The sequence below is a fragment of the Mytilus californianus genome, unplaced genomic scaffold, assembly GCF_021869535.1.
Source record: "Mytilus californianus isolate M0D057914Y unplaced genomic scaffold, xbMytCali1.0.p SCAF_7, whole genome shotgun sequence".
NCBI lineage: Eukaryota > Metazoa > Mollusca > Bivalvia > Mytilida > Mytilidae > Mytilus > Mytilus californianus.
Window position 1 is genome coordinate 57,524,603 of NW_026262723.1, and position 23,454 is coordinate 57,548,056.

Consider the following 23,454-nt stretch of genomic DNA (forward strand, 5'->3'; position numbering starts at 1 on the left):
TAAAAGAGCATGAGATAAAGTTTGAAGTTGAAAAAATCATTTTAATATCAAATAAACATGTCCTAATCCTGAATATGACTGAAAAGAATATCAATAAATCATCAAAAATACATCCCTTTCGACATGATTTCAGAGGTGTATAAGATGAGTTGCATTAATGAACAAACTTGAGGTGGCCTAGTAAAACAGAAATTGTTTCAAAAGTTTGTAAAGATTTGATATGCAATTAAAAAACCTAGCTGGAAATAACCCCAAAAAATAAAAGAAAATGTGAGGTATTACTAGTATGCTAACAAGACAGCAACTAAATAATACAACAAAAGTACTCTGAAATGTTGCCTTCTTTACTTATCTTGATTGATTTTTTTACAATCATTCCATACACTAAAAATAGTGATCCTATTGCTTAAAGTACAAATGTACTTGAAAAACAGTCCAAACCACAATAAACTAATCATTGACCAATGAACCATGAAAATGAGGTCAAGGTCATATGAACCCTGCCAAGACAGACATGTACACCTTTATACAATCAATCCATACAACAAATAAAGTTGACCTATTGCTTGCAGTATCTAAGATACAGACTTGACCACGAAATCTTCACCTTGATCACTGATCCATGAACTGAGTTTGAGGTCAGTTGAACCCTGTCTGACAGACATGTAGACCTTGCAAGGAACCTATATACCAAAAATAAGTGAGAAATTCGCATGACAAAAAACTATAAAAAAAATTTCAAGCAGTTGCTGGACCATGAAAATGAGGTCAAGGACAATGGACATATGAAAGACGGAAACTTCATAACATAAGGTATGTATACAAGATATGAAATATCCAGATCTTTTACCCACTGAAATACCATAAAACAACCTACCTTATGCCAGTGTCCTGAGAATATCAGGTGAGGACGGACTTGCTGCAGGATCTATAAAATTAAGTCAAGTAAGGATATTAAATACAAAAAAAATAAAGTTTAATACTATCATACAACAATCTATCTTATAACTAGAAAGTCTCTTATATTGAAAAAATGTCTCTGATCAGTAGAAACTAATGTAAAAATTATGTATCTATTAAATATTCATTGTGAAATATTTTCATCTTACTTTCTTATAAAATTATTTTAAAAAAATAATTCAAAAACTTTAAGTTATTATATATGTAATAAATTTAATATTGAACAAACCAGTAAAATAATATTACCACTATATATAAATATGTTTTATGAATAATATTGACCAAAATATCACACTTGCGTTTTGGCAAACATGTCACAAAAATAATCATATGAAAGTAAACAAAAAACGTTTTTTTGTCAAAAAATTTTGAAGTTTATACTCAATGAAAAATACAAGAATTTCACAAAAGCCTGTATCGCTCACCTGCCATTTATGCCATAAATTAATTGATACAATGCAACAATATTATTTGGTGAAAATTGGAGATAGGTAATTCTTGAATGACACTCTTAGCATCTTTGCTTTCTATTATGGTTGTCAAGATATGACAATAAATGCATTTTACCCTTATGTTCTTTTTTTAGCAATAGCAGCCAAGTTTATTGACAAAATGAACCGAAAACAGACTTTAAACAAAATACCCTAAGGATCATTCACCCCCAGTTTTGTTGAAATTGGTACAGTAGTTTCAGAGAAGGCTTTTGAAAAAGTATATGACAAAAAAATTACTCAAAAATTAATGTTTAAGGCTTTTACTCCTTCTGGAGTTATCCAATTGTTTTGGTTGTATTGGCATTTTTGCAGATCTTGTATTTCTGATTACTGTAAATTTAGAAATTATTGTGAGGTTTTTATTAATGCAAATCATGCGACTGGGTGAGTATAGCAATAATAAGAACTCCCATTCTGATATTTGATACATATATCTGTATGCAGATTTTCCTGAAATCACAATAATTAAACTCACATTTTTTTCCATTCTTCAACAATGGCAATAATAAATACATGCAATAATTTCTGAATTTACAGTATTTTTGCTGTTTACAGTTTCTTCCTATCTATTATAGTTTCAAGATAAGAGGCAAAACATAAAAAATAGTAAAAAATCGTCATGTAAGAGCAATTACTCTTCACAGAGTCATCCAATGGTTTTAGTCATATTGGAATTTTTGTAGCTCTTCAATGGCTGATCATTTTTGCTTTTAACATTTTCTAACTATCTAATATAGATTTAAAAGTATTATGCAAAAACATGAAAATTAGCCAAAAAAATCATCATTTACAAGCAATTACTCCTTAATAAGTCATCTGATAATTCATTTGAAAATAGGAAGGAGTTAATTCTTGATATTCTAAGCATTTGTGCCTGTCAAATTTTCCCTATCTTTTAAAGTTTTCAAGATATGACAATTAATGCATTTTGCCTAATGTTCTATTTTTAGCCATTGGGGCCATGTTTATTGATTGATTGGGGAAAAACGTCAACTTTATACTACATACCCTAAGTATCATTCACCCCAATTTTGGTTGAAATTGGTTTGATAATTTCAGAGGAGAAGATCTTTGAAAAAAGTTTCCACAACGACAATGTGGAAGGACACTAAAATAATAGCAATAGCTCACTTGGCCTTTATGGCCAGGTGAGCTCAAAAGTTAAACAACAAATAAATATTTTTTATTTCATATTTTAAAAATTAACTATACTTCTAAACATAACAATACATAAATTATTGTTATGAAGAAAATAAGCATGAGATGCAATTTTTATTGTACAAAAACTCAATTATAAATTTTAGTTATTCCAGTTATTTGAAATGGGGGTGGTATGATAATATATTTGGCCCCTGAATTGAAAAAAAAAGTAAAATCATTCCAGTCTTTCAAAAATATGTTGAATTTCATTGATAGATGAACAGGCTGATATAATCTGGACATTTTAGTGCAGACAGGTCACTTGTGATGTTGCTATGACATCATAAACATGTAGAAATTGTCATATTTGACCTATAATGGTAATTTTTCATGATGGTTTTGTTAAAAAAAAAGACATGAGCATTGGCCTTACCCAAAAAGATATTTTACACGAATTTGCATCTTCATGAAATACAAAATATCTGTTTGGGTAAAGCTGTTGCTCATATCTTAATATTGACTATACAAGATCTCAAATTGAAGCTATTTTGGCATCTTTTGCAGTTGTTCACCAAATTTGAAGCCCTTATGCAAATATGTAAATCAAAATTCATAAATGTAAATACAAAATATACTGATGACTGATAGTCTATTGTCTTATGAACATCTGAAGTGTGTTATTTGGCAGTTTTCTACAAATTTTTGATTTTCGAATTTAGGGGGACCAAAAAAGTGGCCTTTATATACTTTGTCCTTTAATGTGAGTGTCAGGGAACCGCTTTTTTTATATCAAACTGGGAATTTTTTTTCTTTCAAACAGGAAATTCCAAATGTTTGTTGATTTGATGTGACTTTACTTAACTAAATTTTCAATTGGATAAAACATTATTTAAATTTTCTTATTTGGAATTAAAAATCATAAAGTATTTCTATTTTAAAGTTTTTTAATAAAAATTTATGTTGCAAAAATGTTTTTAATAAGTATAGTTGACCCATTTTGAATGTAACAGTGCTTGTTCAATAACTAAAATAAAACTTTCTGGTTATCCACAAAAAGTTAGAAACACAGGTATATTTTTACGTTAAACATTACATAAATAACAAATAATTTATATTGCAAAGTAAATTAAAAAGGATTGTAGCAGTTAACAGGCATACTGTGGATTCATCATTATTGGTTTGGGACCAATTTTCATGGTTTTCCTAGGTATAGGTGAACCACTAATGAATATGTTCAATGAAGCAAAAATTTCCATAGGCTTGTATGCAAACTAAGAGGTAAAACCACGATAACAAATATCAACAAAATTACAATTTTCCCTTAAACCATGAAAATGGTACACATGAAAATTAATTGAATCCACAGTAAGTGCCATAGTAACATAAGAAATTCTAAAATAACATAAAGCAGCAAACATGTAAATTATAAATAAATTTAGGTAATTAATGGAAGCTCTGTAAATGATACTGTTTATTAAACACAAAACATGACTTAATTTTCCTTACAACAAACCCTGACCGCATTCCAAACTACATCCATAAAATTGGTTTGTTCTCATGCCAAAATATCAATTAAAGTAAATATATGTGTTATATGTGAAAAAAAAAAAATCAATTCTCTTAAATTATTTCGACACGTAACACATGATCTTTACTGACTTCACAGAAATAAATAAAATTTGTAATTTAAAAAAAAAACTAAAAAAGATAAAGAAGGTTTTAATATGAAATATAAAATTTATAGCCATCACCACAGAAACTGCAATAAAACTTGAAATGCATTTATGTTCTACAGTAATCATGAAAATAATAAAATAAAGTAAACTAAACAGTTTCCACATCACAATTCTTGTTGCAATGAAGAAATAACATAATTAATATGTACATTTAAAATACTCTTGTGTATGCTATGTGAAAAATGAAGCACTGATTCTCAAATATGATTTTATTTTCTGAAAGATTACATAAATTGTCAGACCACCAAGGTAAACTATAAACCTGGCTAAACTGGAACCCCTAAGGGACTTAATTTGTTTTATTATACTTCACGTAAAAATGCAATATTTTGATTGGCTTATACAAGGGTGTTAATTTACTCTATTCTATGGTAAATACTCTATTACCCTTCACTGAGACGCTTGATCAAGTGTGCGCTTTATTAAATACGACTCTATCCTATGGCAAATACTCTATTACCCTTCACGGAGACGCTTGATCAAGTGTGCGCTTTATTAAATACGGATGGTTGTTATGTACAAGACAAGGTTGTTATGTACCCCTCGAAAAGACATTGTCAACCTTGGCTTCGCCTCAGTTGACAATGTTTTCTCGGGGTAACAATCTGCTCTATCACCCTCTCAGCTATGTGTTATTTATATATTGGATAATAAAGGTACCATAGTTTTACGATAGAATATTTACTGCATGTCTTGACACAAGAGTTCACTTTTGACAGGTTTTCTGCTTAAGCATGGTTCTGTTTATTCAGGTTTAACTGTAATATGCTTAGTTGAGTGGGATTGTTCGTCCACCCATCTTTGATGAATTTTGTTAAATTCGTGTATCTCACACTGACTACTGTAAACATCCTGTTATTTTCAGGATTTCAATGCATTTCCTTTTCAAGAAGGGTCTTATCCACACATAAATGATAAATTTGCACTTCTTATCAACATTTTGATTTTTTTTTAATATCCAAGGGGGAGAATTTCATTCATTCAATGCAAAATAATCAGAAAATAACCTCCAAACGAAATTTCTACATTGACAACACTTTACAATCTTCCAATTGGTACCTCATTATAATCTAAGCAAATAAATAAAATAGATCTGAACAAAATCAACAATGAATTGTGATGTAGCAACAGTCAAATCATGCTGTTAACTTCAGAGAAAACCTACAGGATTGACTCTCATTTTGTCTCTGACTAGAACAGAAAAATGGCTGACCAAAACATGAACAGGGGAGGCTTTTCTTGGTCGTACAACCCACACCATATCTTCTGGATTCTGTAATTATATTGAGTAATGTTTAAACTATAAAAGAGGCCTTTTATAAACATGATGGTAGAGATACTTTTAATGCAACAGTTTCATACAATTTTTATGTGAAATTCATTTGGTATACTTAGTGTTTCCTACAGGAGGTTTTGGTATGTATTACTGCAAATTAAGATTTCTTTATTTCCAACTTTTAAACAGTATTTCTAAAATTGAATAAATAAGTAAAATGTATTTATAAATATTTTTTTAACCAAAAAAATTAAAATAAAATGTAAAGACAATAACAGTATACCAATCTAAAATATCACTGTTGCACTAGAAATATGTCGCTGAACAATTGTATTACTTCTGCATGTTTTTTACAGGATTTTTCAGTTTTTTTACTGATGTACAAATAAACGTACAAATAACCAAAGGATTTTTTGGTATATTCACACAATAAAATTACATAAATTATATGCAAATTTTATCTTTTTCATGAATGTATGATTATCTAAAATTGTTTAAATTTTTTGTTTCTTATTAACTTTTGTAAAAAAACATGCAGAATTCTCCTTGCTGCTTTATGCTACAAAAATACAAAAAGCATGAATATGTTAGGCAAGTCTAGAATATAATAAAAGTAAAATGATTAGATCTTTTTTTGACAGCCACCTGATTATTGTTAACATTAACGATTTTCACACATCTGAACATTCTTTTTTCTATTATGTTCAATTATCAATGAAATTTTTTTTAAATGACAATTGAAAAGTGAATCATTCAATATGGTCAAAACTATTTTGACTGTAGATTCATTTTTATTCACATACAATTTTCGTGGATTTCATAGATTAAGGTAAACCGCAATATTTAAAGGTCAAGGAAGAACACATTTTTATTGGCATTTCTGCAGACTTTGGCAAAATAAGAAAAGAAATATCCACGAAAAATACAATTTTCCCTCAATCCATGAAAATAAACAATCCAAAGTATTCAAATGTGTGAAAATTGGTCTCTGTGCACATAACGTACAGATTTTAAATAGTTCCCAAAGACATGAAACCTACAGAAATAACAAAAGGTTTATCTCTTGGTAAAATAGTGTTGTGTGTAAGGAGAATATGAATACCAGGACCAAGTTTGTCACCAAATGATGTAGCAAGCATTCTTTTCTCAAGAAATCTTGGCTCAGGAAACTGCATATCTAACTGCAATGTACAAATATATATTTCAAAGAGTATTTGATTTCAATTATGTGTACTTAATTTCTACTAAGAGTTTGTGGGATTTTACAAAATGGTATATACTATCTCAAAGTTATTTTGAAATCTTGGGATCAGGGCATGACAAATCAGTAAAAGGGGGATTAATAAAGTTGTCATTTTCTTAGAATATAATCAATAAAGTATTATTGAGTCTTTCATATTCTATAAAATTATATTTCTGAAAAATTTTAATTTAATTTTGATAAAATTTATTTTTCCTTTTACAAGAAGTACAACTTGTTCAATGTTTTCATACAGAGTTGAACTCAGGAATTTTAACATCAACTTGACAATGATTTAATAAACCATCAAAAACAGAATTCACCAATTAAAAGTGTTACACTAGCATTGCCCAATGAAATGCATATTTTCCATATACCTGTATTTGATAGGTGTTAATTCTGATATCACAAATTAAAAAAACAAAAAACCACAAAATTTGGAATCCTTGGAAATGAAGTACATGTACTTACCACAGAACTTTCTTGAAGGGGAGATAATTTTAAAGAAGGGAAAGAGTATTCCCTCTTTAATCATGTTGTTAATAGACTTAACATATCTTATTTGTAATTTTGAGCATTGCAACACAGTAAAAATCAATTTTAATGATAAAATGATAACAACCATATCAAGAAACATAAGGTATCTATACAACCATACCTTTATGTAATCTATGAACCCAAATGTAGACACACCAGTTATATTTTCAAAATTTTTTACAAATCTATCCACTTTTTTCTGTGTTCTGAAGTCTCTGCCTTCTCCACCTATATCATTGTCACCAGGAATATATATCTTCTAATTAAAAAAGAAAAATACATTATGTTGAGATACATCGAATTCAATTATGTTAATCATATTTAAAGAAAACTAGTCTGTGTCGCTCTATATCACCTAGTATAGGTTATGTGCATCTTCAACAATGGACAATCTTCAACATTATTGACTAGAACAGAATTCATGACTAAATCTTTGTTGTTGATCTTGTATTGCTTATAATTTTTTCTGTGTACATTTTGTCTCTTTCTTTTTTAGTTTTTACCCAAATCACAAAAAGGGTAATAAAGATTGTCTTTTACAGGCAATCACTCCCATAATATCCCTTTGGACCAGGTGAGCTAAAAAGGTGTGATAAAAAGTATTAAAATCACTACCTGTACTACCATTGCATATTAAACAATATTTACTGTAATTTTTTCACAACTTTTCCTTTTACATAGTCATAAAATTTTCAGGCAAATACATTACGTTTCTGTTTTTCAAATAACCTTATGTCAATTTTAAATGAACAGCAAAAAAAAAAGCAACACTCAGGAGACAGTATGATAAGAGCCATTATTTGGCGCATGAAATTGAAAAAATAGTAAAATTACTTTAGCCTTTCCATAATATGTTAATTTTGTTGATAAATGAACAGGTTAATGTAATCTGGACACTATAGTACAGAAAGGTCACTTATGATGTCACAAACACGTTTTAATAAATTATTTTACGATACAAATAGTTTTTGGACAAAATGGATATGAGCAACAGCTTATTAATTGTATCGAATATTTACATCTTTTCCACAAGTTTATTGTTTTCTGTTTGGTATTAAATTAATATGTAAGATCCATTTTTTACATCTGGTGATCAATTTATTAGGCAATCGCCAATGGCAGTCAGCAATGTTTAAGAACATCAGTTGTTCGACCTGTTAGTGTTAGTCAAATGCGTTTTGTTAAAATATACTTTTTCACTTTTTGGTCTTTTGGAAAATGTTGTTTGTGCTGTATTTAGACCCCTCTACCAAGAAATTTGTTTTACATGCACACGTATAAAAATTGCAGTTTTTATCCAAAGCAATCATAAGTTTGAACGTTGTTTTCAATTTAGACTTGTTAATATTTACTTTAGTATATTCAGCTGCTGAGAACACATCGATAAATCTCTGGTAAGCATAATGATACTCTTCATCTACAGCTGTACTGCCCTCATCAATTAAATCACCAAGGAATAATATAATATCTGGTTTTACATGATGATAGACTAAGCCAAAAGTTCTGGTTAAATATCTACAAAAAAAGAGAATTACTTACCGTATAAAAATTTTATATTCTATTACATTTTGATAGCTTATGCACTGGTTTAATAGATCAGTAGAAAAAAAATAGCACTGAATATCAGTAGTCAAAGGTTTTCTTTCTACTCTTTAAAATTTTTCTATTACACTTTAAAAACTTGGTTGTCATTTGGTGCTGTATATCATATTGTTTTTTTGTTTATTATTTTGTACATAAATCAGGCCTTAAGTTTTCTTGTTTGAATTGTTTTATATTTGTCATTTCAGAGCCTTTTATAGCTTGCCATGCAGTATGGGTTTTGCTCACAGATGAAGGCTTATAGTTGCAATCCTTCTACGTTATTTCGTCTCTGATGGATATTTGTTTCATTGGCAATCATATCACATCTCCTTATCTTTATTTTGAATATATTCTTTTAATCAATTAAGATGTAGATATAATATTTTCTTAATCATCTCTTTTTTTACCTTTAATATTTAAATTCTTAATCATAAATGTATGATCTACAAAAATAAACTGGATTTTTTTTTTTTTTTTTTTGAATACTTGATGAAAAATTAATTGCAATAAAGCTGTTAACAATGACCTCACTGCTACAGCTTTAACGGCAAGGTACTCTGATAATGTTAATATCTATAAGAACAGGGTTTCATAAAAATAAGTATTATTTTTCTTAAAATATCATGTTGGTATAATACAGTAATATACCATATACAACACCAATTAGTATGACTTAAGTGTGTTGATTATTGATTTTCTTGTTAATCTGAAATTTGCAGTTCAATATTAGTAAATTAAAGTATCATTATATTACGATTTTAGAAATGATCGGTACAGTACAGTTAATGCATTAAATATGCAAAATCATAACTGCTTTTCATTGGGTGAATTGCAAATGTATACAAAAAAATCTGGGGAATGTGTCCATAGGACACAGATGATGTCCTGGCTTGCATATAACGTTATAACGGGACATAACTCAAGAACAGTAAAAGTGACGCTACCCAAATTTGTACTTGATCTGAGTTTTGTGGTAATAAGCATTGTGTAAAAGTTTCATAATATTTGGTCGAGGCAAACTAAAGTTAGAGAACAGAAACAAAAAATTCAGCAATTTTTCCATTTGTAAAGAGACATTACTCTAGAACGGTAAAAGTGATGCCACCAAATTTCAAACTGGATCTGTGTTTTGTGGTAATAAGCATTGTGTTTTAGGTTCATAACATTTGGTTGAGGCAAACTAAAGTAAGAGAATGGAAAAAAAAAATTCAGCAATTTTTCCATTTGTAAAGGGGCATAACTCTAGAATGGTAAAAGTGACGCCACCCAAATTCAAACTTGATCTGTGTTTTGTGTTAATAAGCATTGTTTATAAGTTTCATAGTATTTGGTTGAGGCAAACTAAAGTTAGAGACCAGAAACCAATTATGGGACGTACGGACATACAGACGGACAAGGGTAAAACTTAATGCCCCCTCCTCTTCGGCGGGGGCATAAAAATCTGTCCTTGGTTGAGATCAATAGACTATCTTCATATTACCGACTTTTGACTCCGGATTATATAATTTGTCGACTGGTTACCTTGGACATCATGGTACTCAGTCAAGTAAGAGCAACCAAAATAAGTAAAATCAAACATATAATCAGTGTAATTTGAGGGGAAAGTTTACTGTTTTCTGATGATTTTGTAGTGAAAAAAAAATATTAACCAGGTAATTTTCCCCAAAAATTGTACCGATTGAAAGCTTGGTTTTACTTCTTTAGCTTGCTCTTACCTGACTTGGTACCATGATGTCCAAGGTTACCAGTCGACAAATTATATAATCCGGAGTCAAAAGTCGGTAATATGAAAATAGTCTATTAATCTATGTTTATAGATAATTCTCAGATTCCAAAAATCATGTTTCCTTTTAAATAAATGGTATGCTTTATGTTTGCTGAAAGAATAATCATATTCAAACAAGAATGTTTTAGTTATCATTTCATAGCAGCTGACTATCTTAAGTTACCGTAGTTAGAATAACCACATCAATGATAAAATTAACATGAAACTTAAGATTTTTAATATAAACCTATTTACATATAACTCTAAAATAGGAACATTAAAAAGAATTAAAATACCTATCTATGTCCCATCTTGAAAATGAACCTATGGGAAATGGTGGTTCCATCTGGTACCCTTGTAGTTGTGGATCAGATACCAGTAATATGACTTGCTCTTCTTCATAATTTCTTGAAAATAAAATTTCAAAACATTTTCAAATTCTGATATTTTGAGAGATATGGTGTAAAGATTAAACCAGGAGTTGCAAACATTATCCTGCAAAGTATAATTCCGGTCATTAGAAAAAATTCAAAGTTTTATCAAACAGGCAGTAACTGTCTGACAAATCTGAAAATCACTTACATGGTATAAGTGATCATTTTAAAGTTCCAGACCAACATCAAATTATTCCATAATACAGAAGTTGAGTAATATGTAAAGAAATAAGAATAAAAATGTACAGAGCAAACATGGCAAATGCAGTCCATTACCCATTCTGTGATTAGAGACATAATGTCCTTTAAAAACTTAAAGTTAATAGAGCATACATCTGTTCATGCAACTTCAGTAAAAAATATGTATTTTTTCTTGAAGGTCAGATCATGTCATTTATCAATCTGATTTTTCAGAATTCTGACAACTTGGGTGCTTCATTCTGGATGTCTAGATTGTGCTGCAAGTAATATTCCCTTACTAATAGTCGTATTAATAACCTTACTGTGAATTTACTTTTTGACTTATTTAAATTATTTCTCTTGAAATGGCTGATGACTATGTATTCATGACCCATACATTATAGCCTGGTAATCCTATAACAGGTCAAAATGAAGAACAAAACAATTTCCAGCTCTCCAGTTAAACCAGTAAAAGTAAAATTCTTGCTAAATGTGACTTCTGATCTTAAGGTGGTACCAAACACCTTGACTAAAATTAATTTGGCTCGTTTAATTTTCGTAAGATTTTCACAAAATATTTACTTTGACCCCTTGACAAAAATATAAAAATTTCAAAAAACTTGAAGCACACACCATGCACACTTAATAAAAAAAAAATCAATTGGATATATAACAGTTTGACAAACATTAATTTTGATCATTGAGAAGCTTAATATTTCCATAACAATACAACATGATCAAAACATTCAACTGATTTTTACAGAGCTATCTCCCTGTAGTGTTATGTACCACCTTGATTGATTAAGATTGAGAGTTTTTCTGCTGGTTTGTGGTTCTCTCTGGTTTCTTAAACCAATAAAAACTGGCCGCCTCGATATAACCAAGAGTGTTAAAAGTGGTGTTAAACACCATCAATAAATCAATCATAAATGTACATGATGTGCATCACTTTTATTACATTTTAATCCATATATACCTGTAATCAGCTATACCAATGTCCGGCCATCTAAAACTCTGTATGATGTATATAAAACATTCATTGAACAACACAGTAGCAATTACTACAGTCAATATAAAAGATTTAGGTGTCCATTCACAGACAAAATTCTTCCTTGCCATTTATACCAACTGGACATTCTGTTAAACCATGGTGTGTGTGTAAAACCTGTGAAGAGAAATAAAATAGGCGTTCTTACTTTTTTCTTATTTTTTTCATGTTCTTTGGTTTGTATTGCTTTTTTTAAAAGGGGGGTTCCAACCCCCTGGACATCAATAACTTTGACAAACATACATGGAATTTTATGAAATTGGGACATAAGCTTGTTTATGACCAAAAGACAATATCCAGGACAAAAATTTGGAAATATTTATTTTCATTTTTCCATATTTTACTAATAATTGGACTTAGTTTTTTTTACAGTTAACTTCAGATGATTGTAATCACAATAATTTAAACTCACATTTTGGATTTGAATGAAGCAGGATTTTTCTCAGTATCGCAAAAATAATAATCGCATTTTGGTCTAAAATGTCAAAATTGCAATAATAAATGCATGCAATATTCCTGAATTTAAAGTATTGCATCTTCCTAACATTGTCAAAAAGGACACACTGAAACATTTTGATTGGCTGATAATGTGTTATATAAAGAGTATTTGACCAATGATGAAATGTCATTTGTCTTGTGATGCCATATATATTGCATGTTACATTTTTTCATGAAGCTATATACATTTTTCTACATCATTACACATGTTACATGTGTGTTGAGACATCTCTAACAGATGTATTTCTGTATAAGTACATGTAAGTCAAGTATGTGGGTCAAATACACAGCTGATACAAGCATAGCTAGACCGTTTCAGAATTTTTCCCTGGAATTTTGAATTTTACTCCTTTTTTACCCATATTGGGCAGTAGAACTGCTCTGCAGCAATGAAGAGTCAACGATTTGCTGTATTTAATCCCTGATAATTTAAAGATGATAAAATAAAATAATAAGTGGTTTATATAGTTTAGAAATTATTAATGGTCTTTTTGCTTCCAGCATACTTGTACTCAAAATCAATTATAAAGCTGGAAATGTTTGTATATAATTAAAGTATTAACACATAGTTTTCTATGTACTTCCCAATAAGGGAGATAACTTGTACTCAATTGCAATTTTAAAATCAAATTTGAGCTTTAAGTTTCAAGAAATGACTATACTGGAATTAAGGCCTAAGGATATTGTGTTTTTCTTTGATTAATTTAACATGTTTAACGATGACTTTTAGTATAATAAAATTCATATATATATAATATGTAAAGTATCTTTTTTACATAAACCATAACTGGAAAGTTACAGTTAAAAAGCTATTGCTTTAATTCTTGGAGGTTTAACTTTAAAATTTAGTTCATAAATAGTATATGTCTGTCTCATGTCTACCATTATAATTCTGCCTGGTGTGCTAGATCATTGTAGATTGAGTTAATGAATGAGTAATGAACTGTGATGTCCTGTCTTGAATCCAAAACACCCTTTTTTGCAATTATTTATTTCTAATTTAGGGTATAATATCCAAAACTGGATATTACAACCATAATCATGATAATAATACATTTTGGGTGATTGGTCCCAACCTGTTAAATACAAAATTCTATAAATGACAAATTGACTGAACCATGTGAATTAACCTTACAACTTGCATGACTTGAGACTAATCAATTGATTTAAAAAATAAATTCCATAAATTTATATTCATGAAAGAAATATTTTAATCAATAAACATGATAAAGACTGAATACCATTTCAAATAATAATCATGTTTCATGGGAATGACTATTCTTGAATTCTCTGATCTTAAGGAAAGGAAGCTGTTTAAAGTATCAATATTTATTATGATTGATTTATCATTATCAGATTAATTGATATTCAAATATACCATAATCATGATAATTTGTAGCAAGTCTAGATAGTTTCTCCCTGCTCTATACATGTAGTCTGCTACCGGCGATGGGACTCCCAGTACCTAAATCAGACTTTTTGTATCAAACCCGCATACATGTGATGGACTGTACTGTGAAACTAAGATCAGGAGATTAGGAAATGTTGTTCAAGAGTTTAGAACTCAGAACAGGAGGTGTTAATCTACATTTTTTTTTTAAATGTAACAGTCTGATGTAAAAAAAAAATGTCTTTTTAGTGTTTTTTTATTTCATCTTCCATCATAAAATTGAGAATGGAAATCATGGAAATGGGGAATATGTCAAAGAAACAACAACCCCAGCAAAAAGCAGACAACAGCCGAAGGCCACCAATGGGTCTTCAACGCAGTGAGAAAATCCCACACCCGGAGGTGGTCCTCAGCTGGCCCCTAAATAAAATTGTAGGTGTACTAGTTCAGTGAAAATGGACGTCATATGTCATACTAAGCTCCAAAACATATAAATGAACTAAAATTAAAAAACATACAAGACTAACATAGACCAGAAGCTCCTGACTTGGGACAGGCACAAAAATGTGGTGGGGTTAAACATGTCCATCTGAATGTAATATATCACATGTACCAATCATTTAAAGATAAAAAAATATATTTGATTGGATTTAAATCTACATGATCTATTGTGAGTACAAAGAGAAAATTAAAGCATAGTGTTTCATTGGCATAGATTTATAAGAAAGAAATATGCTATACATTTATAATATGATAAATAGCAATAACAATAGTTATGCATGGTTTTTAAGCATTAATTAAGTCATAGAAAACTAAAGATTGTCATTGTTTCAAACACTGTAAAATATATTAGCTAAAACACTGTCTCTATATTACATTGATAAATGTTATTTTTAGATATAAATAAAGCACTGGTCTTGGAACTGGTGGTCATGTAGGAAGTACAACATGTACAAGCTGCCTTAGCTGCCTTTAATACACTTGACTCTGTACTAAAGTAAACCTGATCCTGGTAACAATTTGTGTAGTTGTTAGTCTTAACATAGAGGAGGCAATAAATTGTCTTTCAGTCAATGTTGTCCCTGCTGTCAGTTTGGATCTTCTTGAGAATGCTGAAGGTCCTTCAATGTCTGCATTAAATATTGGAGTTTGAAATTGTAGGCATTTCTTTGCCGAGTTGAAAGTTTATGAAATGTTTTTCAGCATAAAAACCTTTTGATCGATGTTTTGACAACAACATTCCACTTTTCTTTCAATGCTGGTATTTACCTTTTAATCATCCTTAGTGTGTGCCATAAACATGATAAACAGAAGCCATAGTGAGTAATTAATATCCTATCACCTGTTGATTATTTAATCAAACATTAACACTTGTTAATTCATTCTCACCCTCAGGCCAGGGTAAAAATCTACACATGTTACGTAATTAGGTAATGTCATTTAGTCCAGATTCATTCAATACACTCAGGTTTTCATGTCTTCATAGTATAAAAGAATATCTTTATGACAAAGTAAAATGACAGAATAGTATGAAAAGGTAACTCCATGTTATATCAAAACGCCTTTATATTATAGTAATCAAATCTATCTTAGTGCAATGTAGTGATATAGCAAATTGACAGAGTAGTATAGTCAAAGGTTGTAGTAGTATCGTCGATGATTGCAAGTTCGTTATGCTTGCAAGTTCGTGACATTTGGGGATTTCCACTTTATTCGTGACGTCATGCAAAAGTATTTATCATTGGCAAAGTGCTACTTCAAAAAAACTTAACCGAATATTTTTCATTGCACTTTCACTAATATCAGCTTGAAAAAGAGAAGTTGTGTATGTTCTAGCATATTATTTGTTTAAACGTCTATTTCCACTACTACTGTTTTATTCCTCTCCTAGAATTTCGTTGAATTCTTGGCAAAATCCTTTCAGCAATGTTATTGACATCTCAACAATGAGTCATCATCTATTTTTTATGGCCTCGTTTTCCTTTTTTTTAAGGCCAAGGGTATTATTTTTTAAAGTCTGTATGTGAGTGGATTTTTTAAGATCAGAAAATGATTTGATATATTTTGATTAAACAAAACCTGCCGAATGTTGGCTCGTAAAGTAATTTAATCCTTATGCCATTGAATGCAAATTGAATGAAAAAATACTTTGATGCATTAATGACATTGTGACATCGTTATAGTTATCTTGAACATGTTTAAAGTGTTTAATTCTGGACTTTCCAATTGACCATTGAAAGTCATGTGTAAAAATTTGAATAATTTTTGTAGGCAGAATAAAAAGTTAGTAAGTCCCAATTTCTCTTTTTTTATCGAGATATTCATTTGTTATTTGATCTCAAATTTATTCTGTAATGTTCAAATACATAATACAATAGGCCTGACCTATATATTGTTGCACATGCGCAAAAGCCATCGTCCAAGACAAAGGTCACGAACTTACAAGCATGTCTACTTATTTTACGCAATCGGGTCACAATACGAAACATAGACAGATTGACCATGTTTCTGAAGCTATTCATCAATTAAATGTATCAGACTGTTTGCAAATAAGTAAAGAATATTTACATCCGCAGTGGATAATATTTGGCTTAATTATTTGCCCAAAGAGTGTGAATTTTTTCCTCCGTTTCGAGTTAGGGTAACGAACTTCCAATAGAGGATATAGAAAATTTGCTTCATGTTATATCTCAACCCTTAAAGATATGATTATCGTTAGCATAAGGCAGCTGTGGTTTTCCATAAAGATCTCTAGCAAAAGTGACCACAAATTTATTGCACATGATCATGATGATAATGAAGATGTATTTTACATACAAAAAAGGGTGAACGAACACATAGACGTCAAGTTTTTACCATATTGATTTATAAGTACATTCATATACTATATTCCTGATTTAGAACTTCCATCAAGAAGATGTGACATAATGTATTATGTGTTCAATACCTGAAATGTTCGATGACTCAAGTTTTTCTTTTCCTCTTTTTCAAAGTAAATTATTTCCCCTGACTAAACTAAATTTAGAACCCATGACGGGTCGGATAGATACGTTTTTTTACGGGACCTTGTTGAAGACCGTTACGGTACATTATCCTTTAGTTGTTTACATCATTATCGCTTGGTGATTGGACTCACAGTTATATATATATATAGTCAAATTATTTGCTTGGTCAAATCTGAGACTACTATAACACATATAGTCTCAGGTCAAATGCGTTTTGTTAAAATATACTTTTTCACTTTTTTGGTCTTTTGGAAAATGTTGTTATGCTGTATTTAGACCCCTCTACCAAGAAATTTGTTTTACATACACACGTATAAAAATTGCGGTTTTTATCCAACGCAATCATAGGTTTGAACGTTGTTTTCAATTTAGACTTGTTTATATTTTTTCGTTTGGGCTTGTATTATATTTTCCCTCGGGTTTATATGATCCGTTCATCCTATTTCGACTCTTTAAAATTCAAGAGTCTATCCTAAATTGAGGTAAATTATATGGTCTTCCAAATACCGTTTCGATCCCTAACATCACTGAAAAGACATTAATTGTCGAAATCCGGATATGGTGTACAAATTTTTGCACCTCATGTTTGTGGTATACCATCTTTTCCGCAAGTTTATTGTTTTCTGTTTGGTATTGTATTAATATTAAGATCCTTTGTTACATCTGGTGATCAATTTATTTGGCAATCGCCAATGGCAGTCAGCAGGATTTAAGAACATCTGTTGTTCGACCTGTTAGTCAAATGCGTTTTGTTAAAATATACTTTTTCACTTTTTTGGTCTTTGGGAAAATGTTGTTTGTGCTGTATTTAGACCCCTCTATCAAACCCGCATACATGTGATGGACTGTACTGTGAAACTAAGATCAGGAGATTAGGAAATGTTGGTCAAGAGTTTAGAACTCAGAACAGGAGGTGTTAATCTATATATTTTTTTTAAATGTAACAGTCTGATGTAAAAAAAAATATGTCTTTTTAGTGTTTTTTTATTTCATCTTCCATCATAAAATTGAGAATGGAAATGGGGAATATGTCAAAGAGACAACAACCCGACCAAAAAGCAGACAACAGCCGAAGGCCACCAATGGGTCTTTGGGAAAATGTTGCTTGTGCTGTATTTAGACCCCTCTACCAAGAAATTTGTTTTACATGCACACGTATAAAAATTGCAGTTTTTATCCAACGCAATCATAGGTTTGAACGTTGTTTTCGATTAAGACTAGTTTATATATATATATATATTAGATCTGTAAATTTGCTTTCGCAATTTTTTTGTTCTTCCCTCGCCGGGATTCAAACTCATGCTACTGAGATATCGTGACACCAAATCGCCTGCACTGTATCCGACGCGCTAGACCACTCGACCACCTAGGCTTCACATATATATATATATATATATAATTTTTGTTTTGTTTTACTTTTAGTAAATATTCACAGGCGCTTGGGGGAATGGACCCCCTTAAAAAAAATTGGTGTTTTAATTTCTGTAGGGGTAAATATTCTATAATATTTTAACTTATCTTCACTTATTTAATGTGCTCCTACTTTTTTCCATCTGATATTACAATAAAAGTAGTTTGTAAATTTTTACCCTCTATAAATATTCTGAGACTACTTTGGGACTATGACTACTATAACACGTGTTATAGTAGTCTCAGTTATATTACGTCGTTTATTATACACTTTAAATATTTGGGATTAATTGACTATTTTAGACAGGTTGATTTACATGTAGATCTAACTTTGCTGAACATTTTTGCTTCTCACAGTTTCTCTTTGTAAACGTATCTGCAAACAGTTTAAAAATCATCTTCAAGGGCAATAACTCGTATAAGGCGTAAATTGATGATGTCATCCATGATTTTACTTATTTGTAGATCTTAAGTTGTTGCTATTTATTTTTACTGCTTCTCTCTATGTATCATAGTATTCAAAACATTAACAAAAAAATCTTAATTTGCAAGACATTTAAGGCGCAATAACTCCAAACTAGATTAATGTCCTATTTTTTCTGAAAATTACACTAGGAGATAGATTTGATCTGCTGATCATTTTTACATTTAGTCAGATTTGCTCACTGCTTTAGTTTTATAGAGCTAAGCCCAAAACTGCATTTTACCCTTGTGTTCTATTCTAAGCAACAGTGGCCATGTTTGTTGATGGATCAAATCCATGTACATGATGTATACAATTTTTAAACAAGATACCCAAATAAACATTCAGATAAAGTCTGCTTACATTTGACCTAGTAAATTCAAAGAATATTTTTTAAAGAGTTTACAATAACGGACGCCAAGTGATGACAAAAGCTGAACTAACAGGAATCAATGTTTCTGCGACTGGGGAATGATGGTTACACTTAAAAAGGTTAAACGTATGGAAAATGAGGGTTATAGTGATTATATGCATGGGAAATAATGGTTATATAATGGTTAAACGAGGGTTTAAATGGTTACATGCACTGAGAATGAGGTTCCACTTGACCAAATGCCATTAATTTCGTCACAATGATACTTTCATGTATGCTGAGGTGCAATGCAACAAAAATTGAGGGTCATGTTCCATCCCCCTTGCAGAAATTGAAGAAAATGGATGACATCCATCATATTACGGAGTGATTTTGAAGTTTTTGTCAAACAGTACTTTCATTATCATCTGGAAATAAGAATAAGAGGCTCCAAAGAGCCTGACTGTGTTGCTCACCTAAGGTATATGTGCATCTTGAATTATGGACACTCTCTGGGCTAGAATAGAATCATAACACAAATCGCTTTTTTGTTGATCATTTTCTATGTTTATAGTTTCTCTGTCTTCTTTAGTTTTTACCTTATAACACAAAAACAGTAAAAAAAATTCAATCCCACTTCAAAAAAAAAGTCTATTAAATAACGATTTTAGCAAAATTTGACTTATTTGTAGATCTTGTCTTGCTGATCATTTTGTTACCTTAAGTGTCTATCTAGCTGTTACAGTTTTCACGAAAATGAACAAAAACACTAAAAATTGTTAAAAGAGAGGTGAAAGATACCAAAGGGACATTCAAACTCGAAAATAAACTAACAACGCCATGGCTAAATCAAGAAAAAGAGAAACTGACAAACAACAGTACGCAAAACACAACATAGAAAACTAAAGACTAAGCAACAAGAACCCCATCAAAAACTGTGGGTGATCTTAGGTTCTATAGAAGAGTAAGAAATTCCTGTTCCACATGTAGCACCCGTCGTGTTGCTCGTGTAAGTAAAAACCCGATGATAAGTCTAATTTGGTAGGTCACATTCGGGGAAAGGTGACGGGATTGTAGTTACGACAATTGGAACATATCCGTCGTCATCTGAGAAACAGATATTAAAATTGAGAATGGAAATGGGGAATGTGTCAAAGAGACAACCCGACCAAAGAGCAGAAAACAGCCCAAGGCCACCAATGGGTCTTCAACACAGCGAGAAAATCCCGCATCCAGAGGCGGGCTTCAGCTGGCCCCTAAACAAAAATGTGTACTAGTTCAGTGAAAATGGACGTCACACTAAACTCCAAAACATATAAATGAACTAAAATTAAAAAAACATACAAGACTAACAAAGGCCAGAGGCTTCTGACTTGGGACAGGCGCAAAAATGCGGCGGCGTTAATTATGTTTTGTGAGATCTCGACCCTCTCTCCCTATACCTCAAGCCAATGTAGAATAAACAAATACACAGCAATACGCACAGTAAAACTCAGTTTAAAAGAAGTCCCATGGAATTGTCTTGCTGGTCATTAGTTTCTATCTATAGATCTATTATAAGTTTTACGATATTACCCCAAAACACAAAGAATACCAAAAAATCACCCTTAATGGGTCACAATTAGTCAATTAAGAAGTCGTCAAGACCACTTCAGTCATGTTGACTCTTTGAAGTTCTTGCTGGTCAGTTTTGCTATCTATAATAGTTTTCAAGATAATCATGATAATAGGAAAAAATGAAAAATAAGGTAAAATTTGTCATTTTATGACAATATCTCAAATAAGAATTCGTACAACAGTTTTGATGTAAATAGACAATTGGTATAGATCTCAGCATTCTGAACATTTCTGCACCGTCAGATTTGCAAGATAATACAAAATTTGCATTTTACCCCTCTGTTCTATTTAAACCTTGTTGACCATGTTGGTTGGCAGGCACTCAACTGAATACCTCAATGATAATTGTGGCCAAGTTTAATTAAATTTGGCCCAGCAGTTTCAGAGATTTTTTTTAAATTAACAATGACGGATGCCAAGTGATGAGAAATTAAATGTTTATGGTAAATAAGGGACATATAACTCTTACATGGTCAATGTCAAAACCTTTGAAGTGGACCCTGACTTGTATTCGATGATCAATAAAATTGTGAACAAAGTTCTGAAGATGGGATCAAGTGGTACTATGATTATTATGTTTATTTCAAAAAATTTGGTCAAGCAGTATTGGCATGGAATATATGAAACCCAGACTTTAAAGGTAACCAAGGTATTTTTTTTCAAAAGTACTAGTTCCAAACTTTTAAAATCGAACTTGACCTGATTTTATAGTTGTCCATGACATTGCCTTAATATTTCAAAAGATTTGGTCAAGCTGTAATTAATCATCTAGAAACCCAGAGTGGAAAGCAAATTTGAGACAGAAGGACAAATGGATGGATGGAAATGTGCATCACTATGGTAGAGGTATAACAAATAACATAGGTTTTGTCAAATCAATTTTATTTACGGTTATTTCCCTTAAATATACAGGCTTGAAAAAAACAGACAATGTATTCATATTCATTTGCCGATAACCTAGACATCGGATTTTATAATTATTAAACAATAAACATACATACAAGGATAAGTTTATATACATAAAGAAAATCGTAAAAATGATAATTGATGAAATGCTCTTACATTGTATTTCAAGCTAAATACCAAAAATTGGCAGAATCTTTATCATCGATGATCCCACCGACCAGGAACAACCAACTCGGTCAAACTACATTAAAACTGATTATGTAGTGGAAAAAAGTTGGAAACCTGTGTCTAAAACCCAAACGCTCAGAAGACCGTCTCAGGGGGTATACTTTGGACAGTATAAAAGAAATGTATAATTATTCAAAACAAAATACATATGATACAGGTTATGTTCTTCTCATATATTTTATGATGGTATGATACTAAACCCCTAACGGGAGGGATTGTGCTTGATTTTCATATGATGAAGACATAATCTTTCAATCAGTTTAATTGAGGTCTGGAGCTGGCATGTCAGTAACTGCTAGTAGTCCTTTGTTAATTTATGTTACCATTGTCATTTTGCTTAATAGTTTCTTCTGTTACCTATTCTAACGCTACATTGGCTAGAGGTATAGGGGGAGGGTTGAGATCTCACAAAACATGTTTAACCCCGTCACATGTTTGCGCCTGCCCCAAGTCAGGAACCTCTGGCCTTTGTCCTCCGGGTGCTGGATTTTCTCGCTGTGTTGAAGACCAATTGGTGGCCTTGGGCTGTTTTCTGCTCTTTGGTCGGGTTGTTGTCTCTTTGACACATTCCCCGTTTTCATTCTTAATTTTACGATTATGCAAAAATATAAATAAAAGCTAATCATATATACAAATATTACATATCTTAAATGAGCAAACGGAATCTTGATACTACGACTGCTGGCTAGAAAGTGTTGGTTTATAAAATATTTTCCTGCTATTTCTTTAAACGTGGGAAATTTAATCATAATGCATCATGATACAAAATACCTAAATGACACAAAGTGTGTGAAAATCTAAATGAAATTCAGTCTTTAGTTTTCTATGTTGTGTTTTGTGTACTGTTGTTTATAGAAATAAGAAGATTTGTCTGTTTGTCTCTTTCTTTTTTAGTCATGGCGTTGTCAGTTTTTTTTTTGAATTATGAGTTTGGATGTCCCTTTGGTATCTTTCGCCTCTCTCTAAAATTGTAATTAGTATTTTTCCTCTGTAGTACATCATCTTACAATTAAACGAAGACAATGATCTGCATCATGGATAAGGCATGAAAAGGAAAATATTATTGTACAAAATAAATGACAGTATTGTTGATTCATTCTTATTTCCTAGAAACCGGCCCTGTGGGTTTGTTATAAAAAAAAACTAGATAACTGACGATGTCCAGTAGGGTACTGCTTGCACCTTTTTGTG

At 31.0% G+C, this 23,454-nt stretch overlaps 1 protein-coding gene across 2 annotated transcripts in view; it reads right to left on the reverse strand.

Moving 5' to 3' along the window:
* LOC127707834 (uncharacterized) overlaps positions 1-17,279 on the reverse strand; it is a 30,392-nt gene extending 13,113 nt beyond the window's left edge. Inside the window, exons 1-7 of one of the 2 annotated variants that reach the window (XM_052212591.1) lie at positions 17,230-17,279; positions 12,323-12,511; positions 11,029-11,139; positions 8,736-8,898; positions 7,505-7,642; positions 5,496-5,603; positions 878-928 (exon numbers count right to left, since the gene is read on the reverse strand). In XM_052212591.1, the coding sequence (XP_052068551.1) occupies positions 878-928; positions 5,496-5,603; positions 7,505-7,642; positions 8,736-8,898; positions 11,029-11,139; positions 12,323-12,465 (714 nt within the window). In that variant the 5' untranslated portion in view covers positions 12,466-12,511; positions 17,230-17,279. Of the gene's footprint in view, positions 1-877; positions 929-5,495; positions 5,604-6,646; positions 6,788-7,504; positions 7,643-8,735; positions 8,899-11,028; positions 11,140-12,322; positions 12,512-17,229 lie in introns of both variants that reach the window. The other variant, XM_052212590.1, reaches the window with a different exon arrangement.
* Between the last annotated feature and the right edge of the window lie 6,175 nt (positions 17,280-23,454).